Source organism: Fragaria vesca, linkage group LG4 (assembly GCF_000184155.1).
Source record: "Fragaria vesca subsp. vesca linkage group LG4, FraVesHawaii_1.0, whole genome shotgun sequence".
Taxonomy (NCBI): Eukaryota; Viridiplantae; Streptophyta; class Magnoliopsida; order Rosales; family Rosaceae; genus Fragaria; species Fragaria vesca.
Window position 1 is genome coordinate 9893081 of NC_020494.1, and position 9256 is coordinate 9902336.

The 9256-nt window shown below is 36.5% G+C and overlaps 2 protein-coding genes across 2 annotated transcripts in view; one reads left to right on the top strand and one right to left on the bottom strand.

Annotated features, from left to right (window-relative positions):
- The first annotated feature begins 443 nt into the window (after positions 1 to 443).
- On the top strand, positions 444 to 2102 carry LOC101312920 (histidine-containing phosphotransfer protein 1-like). The gene is made up of 6 exons (XM_004296725.1): positions 444 to 874; positions 1013 to 1143; positions 1286 to 1354; positions 1687 to 1758; positions 1864 to 1936; positions 2027 to 2102. The coding sequence occupies exons 1-6, from the start codon at positions 815 to 817 to the stop codon at positions 2084 to 2086; spliced, it is 465 nt and encodes a 154-aa protein (XP_004296773.1). The 5' UTR covers positions 444 to 814; the 3' UTR covers positions 2087 to 2102.
- A 1770-nt stretch (positions 2103 to 3872) lies between these two features.
- LOC101302065 overlaps positions 3873 to 9256 on the bottom strand; it is a 15499-nt gene continuing 10115 nt past the window's right edge. Inside the window, exons 3-13 of the mRNA XM_004298038.1 lie at positions 8727 to 8906; positions 8351 to 8461; positions 7697 to 8032; positions 7135 to 7311; positions 6735 to 7022; positions 6299 to 6421; positions 5995 to 6192; positions 5398 to 5651; positions 5092 to 5296; positions 4702 to 5007; positions 3873 to 4193 (exon numbers count right to left, since the gene is read on the bottom strand). Of these exons, the coding sequence (XP_004298086.1) occupies positions 3873 to 4193; positions 4702 to 5007; positions 5092 to 5296; positions 5398 to 5651; positions 5995 to 6192; positions 6299 to 6421; positions 6735 to 7022; positions 7135 to 7311; positions 7697 to 8032; positions 8351 to 8461; positions 8727 to 8906 (2499 nt within the window). The remainder of the gene's footprint in view (positions 4194 to 4701; positions 5008 to 5091; positions 5297 to 5397; positions 5652 to 5994; positions 6193 to 6298; positions 6422 to 6734; positions 7023 to 7134; positions 7312 to 7696; positions 8033 to 8350; positions 8462 to 8726; positions 8907 to 9256) is intronic.

A 9256-nucleotide genomic window follows, 5' to 3' on the forward strand; every position in this document is an offset into this window, starting at 1 on the left:
TTCAGCGAGATTGAGAGAGGAGCGGTTTCGATAGTTTTGAGGGAAAGTGAAATGATTTTTGAAACGAAAATCAGAGGTGGGGGACTCAGATATGGGGGTAACGGCGTGGATGGGGTAACGGCGTCAGTGGCATAATTCGTAGTTATTTTCATTCTTAGGGGCAACGCTTTAAGAGAACAGTGGCATAGATCGTAATTTTTTTTATTTTCATGGGTAACGCTTTAAGAGATTTAAATAGAGATACTGTTTTATCATCAATGAATATTTATTAACTGTGTTATCATTTATTACATCTAACTGTACCCTTTTATCATTTATTCTATTTTATCATCAATGTAAATAAAATAGAATTCGGACACATAGATACATACGTACATATGAAGACCAAGAGATAGAGAGATATATATATATATATATATATATATAGATTAAATGCTCCCATAAAACAGTAAAGAAAGGGAATTGCGCATACCAAATTGTCAATGGTGGGGTTTATGATTCTCTGTGAATAGAAAATACTACAAACCAGAGCACATATCCGGAGAGAGAAAGAGGAAGGGGGGGTCAGGTTCAGGGTCAGAGGCTACAACTAGTACTAGACAGTGTAGACAATACCCAAAAGCAGAGCTTGGATTTTGTTTCTTTCTCACTCTCGTTGAATTTATCAAAATCCTTTTCACGGTTTCGCAGCATTTATACTCATTGATTTATTGTTTGGTGCAATAATTCCTCCTCAAGATCTGTAATTTCTCCAAGGCACAAGCTTTTTCCTGCTCCTGGGTCTGTCTGTGTAGGGAGGAACACAACCAAAAACATGGAGGTGGGTCAGATGCAGAGACAGTGGGTTGACTACACTAAGTCCTTGTTTCTGGAGGTAAAGGAACATGAAATGTTTGAAATTTATGATTAGTTTTCAGATGGGTTTTGTTTTGTTTTGTTTCTGTTGTGTTTTGGATTGGATTGGGTTTGCCCTTTTGTGTTGTGTTCTTGATTCTGCTTGGTCTGGTTGTAGGGGCTTTTGGATGGGCAGTTTTTGCAGCTTCAACAGCTTCAAGATGACAGCAACCCAGATTTTGTTGTGGAAGTTGTATCTCTTTTCTTTGATGATTCTGAGAAGCTTCTCAATGAGATCACCAGAGCTCTGTAAGGACCCCAAGATCTTTCCTTTTCAATCTGTCTTTTTCTCGTTTGGATTTTGGATGCTCTTTGTGTTCATGCTTTGCTTTTGGAAGCTTCAATTTTGTTGTTCATTGGGTGTTTTCCCTTTTCTGTTTTCACTGAACAGAGAGCAGCCAGGTGTAGACTTCAAGAAAATTGGTGCCCATGTTCACCAGTTCAAGGGTAGCAGCTCCAGGTATACATGAAACTCCCTTTTTTCTCTTAATAGAAAATTATAGAAAGTAATATCTCTTAAAATTGGGTTATGAACTAAATGATCCATTTACAATTGTTGGCTTTTTGGTTACTGCAACAATCTTTTGATGTATCTGAAAATTGGGTTATGAGCTGAATGATCCATTTACAAGTCATAGCTTCTTGGTTACTGCAACATTCTTTTAAGGTCTCATAATTTGGGTTAACTCCACTATCTGACTATCTGCAACTTCAATCTAAACTCTAGTTTCAGATCTTGGAAATTAAAAAGGTATAAAGCTCACTATGGTGAATTTTGTTGTTGTTTGGTAGTGTTGGTGCACAAAGAGTTAAAAATGGCTGCATTGCTTTCCGCAACTTGTGCGAAGAACAGAACATTGAAGGGTAGGTTTCCTCAACTCTCATCAAATATGAACACTGCTAATTAGCGTTCATATATGCTCTTTCTTTATCAGCTCTTGAAAATTAATGGAAGTTTGTTGTCAACAGGTGCATCAGATGTCTTCAACAATTAAAGCAAGAGTACCACCTTGTGAAGAACAAGCTTGAAACTCTCTTTGCAGTAAGTAGAATACGATGATTTATTCTGTTGAAACTCGTCATCAGTTCATCCATTCTTTGTTTCTTAAGAATACATATTGTTGATTTGCAGATGGAGCAACAAATTGTGGCAGCTGGTGGGTCAATTCCTATGTTGGAATTAAATTTCTAAGGCTACAATTTGTGAAGAAAAAAAAAAAAAAACAAGAAAGTTGGGGGGTTGTAGAGAATCTCTTCAAGTTAGTGCATAACACCTCTCTAAGTTGATTGAAAGTTCTCTTTCACTAATGAATTATGCTTGTATGAATTTTGTGGAAATGAGTTTTCTGTCTGCTACAACTTCTTAATGAACCTTCAAGGGTCTAATAACCTTGTTATCTTTGTAACTTATGCTTTTCCTTTTATTTTGAGTTTTATTCATCGGATTTTTTCTGCTAGCTGCTCATTTACTATATCCATTCCTAATTGGTTATAATTGTAGTTTCAAAGCAAGCAAATCAATTCTGGGTTTGCATACATTAAGATGGTTTAGATTATGGGAAAACACAGTTTTAGCAGTTTGCACTTTTTGTGGAACCTTTGCAGTGAATCAAGTTTGCTTTTGAAGTCGGGCAAAGAGCCCCGATTAAAGATTATTATGGATGGATATTGGATAGTACATCGAGGGAGACATATAGTCTGAACCTCGTGTTATAGTACAACCATCTTTTATAAGAACATCTTGAATAATATCAAGTGTCTCCTCACCCCAAAATTCATTTAAAAGTGATGATCTAGCAAGGTGTGCAATTCGATTTGTGACACCATTTGCTTCGCGATAGACATTATCGAATGCCTCCAAATAATGACGACAATCAAGTAGAATAGTGCTAACCTCAGTCACATCCCCCATCTTCTCGAGCCAAAGCATGCATAAGCACTGCACAGTCCCTCTCAATTTCGATCTCATTCCAACCTTCATGAATTGCAATGAGAAGACCAGACCTTATAGCTTCAGCTTCCATATGTAGTGCAGAGTTGGCGTATGGTATATGGCCGGACAAAGCTGCCATGAATCAAGTTTGCCTTTGATGTTCTGTAAGTTTGATGATCTAACGATTCTATTATTGGTCTTTGGTTGTCGTTCTGCTAGCAGATATTAAATAAATGATCATGGTGAGCCTGTCTCCATAATATAAAATGAAATATGAATCCATACGAAAGATTTGATTCTTTGAAGCCTTGTTGGTCAGTCTTGATCTGCGTTGGTTGTCTATCTGTGTCTTCTGCTCAAACATGTACACAAAACGTAGAGAATCACCTTGAGTGCCATCAAGTTCTTGCTCCTTGATCAAAATTACCCTTGTTTGGTTGCCGAGAATAAAGAAGAAAGGGAAACACCATGTTCAGCCTAACCAATCAAATTTAGACCTCTGATATAATTGTGGTAACCAACTTTACTTTTGGGTGTTAGATACTTGGATTAGTTATTATTCTGGTATCTATTCATCAATATTTTACTGTAATCTGAAGTAGCCGGAAAATGATGGAATTATTGTAGTCGGTGTACACAAACGAAATGATTCAAATGATTGATGCATACCCATAGATACAAAGTGGTTAGTGGTCTATATAGAAAAGCCTTATAAAGTAATAGAATCAACTTCATTAGCACTACAGAAGATTACAAGATTTGGCAGGTCAGAGATGGTGAAATGTAATGTATAATTACAGAGAATTTGACAATTTAGTTTCGTTGGTTCCAATGATCCTAAATTCTTTAAGATCCCAGGTGATCTGTTCAATAAGCAAACCATCCTTGTCAAATCAAACAGAAAGGAGTAACATTATCTTCTACAAATAACTAGTAACATTATCATTTCAAGTACAATGAACAGCTTTGATTTGTTAAACATATCAGTCAAAGACTAAAATTCCATGAAAATTATTTTCCTTGTGTTGCCTTCTTTGAGCTAAATTTAAGAGCAGAATGCCAACTCTGCAGGCTTGGTTTGATTTGGCGGCTTCTGCCACAATTTTTTTTGCTCTTCAAAACTTGCTAATACAGCAGATTGCTTTGAATAACTTAGCCCGTCGGCGAAAAGTTCATAAAATGTCTTGGCATTTACTGTGTCCAATACTTTGACCAATTTTCCCTCATCTTGATAAATCAAAATCTCCCCATCTCTAGATTCAATGTCATCAGCAAAAACTTTCATGTGTTTAAGTTTGAAGCTTTGGCTCAGATGAGAATCACCGTCCAAGAGAACTGCACCAAGGAGCTCCCCTAAGAAAGTTTCCTGCAGCATAATAACTTATGAGAACAAAGATCATTCGACAAACGGTGATCAAATTTACTTGATCAAGTTAACAACTCATGTCATAAATTTTTGAAGTTCCTTAAACCGTATTTGCGACCTATCAATTTTTGTTTAGTGAAGCAAACTGTAGGTCAACAAAACTCTGAATTCTGCTTGGTCAGTTCATTGATTTCAAGTATGCTGTCAGATTAACAATTTCATAACATAGCACTGTTAGCAATTAGCAGCCAATTTGTAGTAACAAAACATTATCCTTAATGGTTGGGAAATGTTCTCTTGGAGAACATTCCGGGCATGTTATGTTGGTACTTGGTACTGTCAATTTAAATTAATGATCAATTATGTAATGCACATTATTCTGTCATTGTATGTCATAGCATACTAGATATCATGCAACAAAAGAATTTCCTTAAATCTGCTACATGCATGAAAATCTTTCATATTACTGCTAAAGTATTTAGGCATTTTCTTTGATAAGAAGCATTACCATGTGGTGATAGCTATGGTGCAATTGTTGCAAACGGTGTAGCCTTGACAGCAAACGTCGGGCGAAAAGTGCTTCTGGTGTTGTATTCTTTGCACTGTGCAGCCTTTTTAAGATTTTTGGAAAAGAATTAACTCTCTGCTGGATGCCAAGAGGAATGAGTGTGATATTAAGTGAGGAATCAAACACTGTCTTTGCAGCCAAAGGGTCAAGAAACATATTGAACTCTGCATTACTAGAAGGAACCGAAAACACATTTCCTTTATCATTTTCGCTTCGGCTGATATGTCCTCCAACTATATACACTTCCTGCAACAAACAAATCATCACCGTATTATGCTATTGTTAGCTTCATAGATATTTTTCCTGCATTATGAACTCAGACCAACTTACCTTAATTAGAGAGATAGTTTTACTTTCCGACGAAATAATACTTGCTAGAGTAGTCAATGGTCCATTGGTCAATATGGTAATCTTAGATCCTGGATCCAATGTTTTCACCACAGACTCCCAAACTTCCAATGCTAGTGGTTGCCTTAGTTCAGGGTTTTCTGTATCTCTTGGGGCTCCATATTTCACAGAATTCTGTGCGGTATACCTGATGTAACAACAACTTAACAGTTCAGTCACTGTCCTAGGATTAGGCAATCGAAAATGCCTAAAGCCAAAACTTTTTCATGTGACTGTAATTTGTGTTACCTTCTTGGGCTTCGAGGTAAGTCACGAGCAAGGCCATAGAGAGTGTCTGAATCTAGTAATCCACCACCCCCATGAGGGATGGCCTTAACATATTTGCAGTCTCCAACTGCAGAGAAAGAGGGGTCAGACTGCTTCATAGCAAATAAATCTCCTAGACCAACTGGAATGTCATCGCGACCCATCATATGCAGCAAGTCATATATGACATCTATTGTTGCAGCATTTGCCCAGCCAGTAGGGGTCACTAGTACTGCCTGATAGCAAGGACAAAGAAACTTGGTTTTGTTACATTTATTTTCAGCTGTTCAGGTATAGTTCACCCAGATTCTGTGCTAGGAGCTGTGCTAAAGTTGAAGCATTGAAAAACAAGCACCACCAAAAAAAGAACTTACAGACCAAGGGTATTCTTATAAACTCTAGTCATATTTTAAAATTTAAAGGATGTATGATCAAAATAGTGGTGGATTCATAACAGTTTTATTTAAGTGGTGACAGTAGTCTAGGACTGCTAGAAAAAAACAATTTTAACAAAGAACACAGTTACACAGATGCCAACTTGTGCTACTCTTTGACTTCAACAGGAAAAATAAACTGTACCTTGAGATTAATCACTCCAACAGGAATTTTTAGGAGGTAAAGCAAAGCTAGAAAATCTCCAGCACTCATATCCATGTCAAACACAACCGGTTTGCCCAGTTTAGTATTTCCAAAATCTGGTGTATATGTCACTTCCTTGTAGAAAGGAAATTGTGTTGTGAAATTGAATCTCCCTGTCTGTTGAGGGCTGTTTAGAACCTGTAAAAGTCAAAGGTAAAAGAGTGCCAAATTCATTATATTATTCATAGATATCAAGAAGCATAATTAAAAGTTTAAAACCAGAAATGTATCTTATTGAACTTACTTCCATGAAGCTTTTAAAGAATTCTCTGTTAAGTGGGCTTGCAACATCCTTATTTGGTTTTGCTTTTGTAGCAACAAGTACTCTCACAGCCTCTGAACCTGTTACTTGTGTTGTATAACCATCCTGTTAGATTGAGTTGCAGCAAAAGTTACAACAACATTTGAACAAGACTGTATATACATTTGCAATGTCTTCAATCAAAAAATTTCTATTGCTATAAAATTTTGCATGTTACTAAACTCTGAATTGGGATCATTACTAAGGTCTACTATTTGTCCAAACATAATATGCTGTGTCAGATTCGACAAGAGAACACAAAACACTTCTGAAAGACGAATAAAAACATCAAAACCAAAAACAATATATGATGTTTTGGCTAAAATCCCAAGACTACAAAGGACAAACTTTTGGATGTCACAAGGTAGAAGACAAGTACCTTGCATTTTCCTTTCTCATTCATCACAACGCAAAATGGATCTCTAAGACCATTTTGGAGGTGACCACTATGGACACCATTTTTGGATAAGTTGAATTTCGGAACTTTATGGCCATCAAAGAAAGGATTGGAGCCATCAGAGACCCCATAAGGCTCATTTGAAGTAATAACGGTTATGTTCATGTACTCCATTTCAGCAAATTCATTCTCCGGCTGACTGCTCTTATGAGAGTTTTGCATGATTGAGACCGCTACACCAGATGTAAAAGAGTCCCACATAAAATAGCTCTGCAGATAGTATCATGTAATCATTGGAATCTTAATTAAACAGAAAAAAATGCGAAGACATAAATATGAGAGAACTCTTGTAACACAACAGCAAACATAACAAGGGATTTACATTGAAGAATTGGTCGTCGGACCAAATATCATGTCGCATTTTCAAGGACTTGAAGGAATATTGTGCTTCATATGTAGCCTGACTCTTCTCAAATGCTTCATAGAAGTTTTGAGTAATCGGAATGGTACTTGTTGCATCCAATGGAACAAGGGTGACAGGAATTCCTGAATGAATGACCTGAGGAGATCAGATCATCAAGAATATGTCAAATTAGAAGCTTTTCAAGTTATCAGACATATGTACACTTCATATATATACTGTAGTATGTAACTGACAAACAGCCACTGCAGACCCGAAAAGTCTATGCTGCTAGGGAATTAGCCAATGGCATATGCTAAGCTAATGCCCTCCCCTTTGTGCAGCCAGCAATCCTATCCCCTAATTGTATTGTTCAAGGATCGGTTTGCAGTTTCCATTCTAACAAGAGCTGAGGATGGGGATCAGAGAGGTTTCAACTTTCAACTCAGAACTTCATATCTCTAGTACCATATAGAGTTAAACTACTCTCGATTCCTAAAGTTCAGTACTTTGGTTATATGAGAATGAATCATGTCAAGCTAACCTGGTAAGCAGCAAAAGGGTCTCCAAAAATATTGAACTCTGCATAAGGATTGCTAGTATAGTCTGTGAACAAGTTCCCAGGATCACCACACTGCTCAGGCACACAAAAGGTAGAATTTTGGGGGCAACAACCAATTGAGTTCTGTGATCTCACACCACCCCCCATCACATAAATATGCTCAACATTCTTCTTCAAGTGTGGATTGTTCATAAGGAATACAGCAAAGTTGGTATGTGCTCCTATAACAAACACAGTTATTTTGGGACCTGCAGATATTTTGTCAATCATCACTTGCTGAGCAGTAGGTTGTCGCAATGGACTATATCTCCTGCTTCCCTAATGTCATTGAAAGAAGAAAAGAGGAAACAAAGAAAATAAATGCACGACCATTGTAATAAGAAAGAAATTAATAGCAGTACATGATTGAATTACACACTTCATTAGGTTCAGATAAAAAATTAATTAAAGAAAATCTGTAACAAAATGAAAGTGCATAACTCTGCAAGCTTAAAACAGTGTAAGTGGATATAATCGTCGAGTTTGGTCTGATGAGAAAATTTTCTAACTTTGCTCATCGAAGGATAAATGACAATATAAGTAAATCTAGACTCACAAAAGACATAAGAACTGCTGATCCATGAATGTAAATGATACCTGTGGGAGGAAAGCCTTGCGGATGCCAAAATTAGTATCGGTATCTAATCGACCTCCAAGTCCTACAGGAATAGCCTGTCTATATCTGCATCCTCCTGCTGTTGTAGTCCCCTGATATTCAATTTTGAACTATATTAGTAAATCTTCCTCTCATCATAGATTCATAGTTGGGCAACGATATGGCACGTCATGTTTTCAAATTGTCAATTTGGTTGAATACATATGCATCTATTTGGTCGTGTATGTAAACAAAGGATGGCGTAATCTTAGTTCAAACTGATAGTATGGAAACTTAACAAAGCAAACTGTAGAGAGAAATATTTCCCGGATAAAAAGCTAGTATATATATGAACGAGAGACTGCGAGAAGTTCATGCCTGATCGATTAATGGAAGATATCCACCAACATTTGGGACAATAGTACCATCTTCTAGTATACCACCCTCACCTCCAAATCCAACAGCAACATCATCACGTCCCATCATGTAAAGCATATCATATATTTGGTTTACTGCATGCCCCGAATTGGTCCATGCATTTGCATTCACTGTTACTGCCTGTGGTAAAAAGATTTTCAATATCACAGGCTCACATCTCTGTGGTAGTCTATAAATCATGTATGCTTCTCAGGAAAAGTAAAAGTAACTTAAAGTTGGTTTTAAAAATAAAAAATAAAAAATAAAAAATAAAAAATAATAATAATAACTATTAAAAAAAGGAGAAATTTAGAAAATAAAAAAATGGTTAAAGATGTAGTTACTTAATAGTAAAATGAAAACATTCAAAATAGTAAAATGAAAACAGATTAGGACTCTTATCTAAGGTTAAAATCCGAGGTTTAGCATATTGAAAGAATGAAAGGTAGCACTTTAGCCAACAAATAGAAGTGTGGCATGTAGTTCGACTT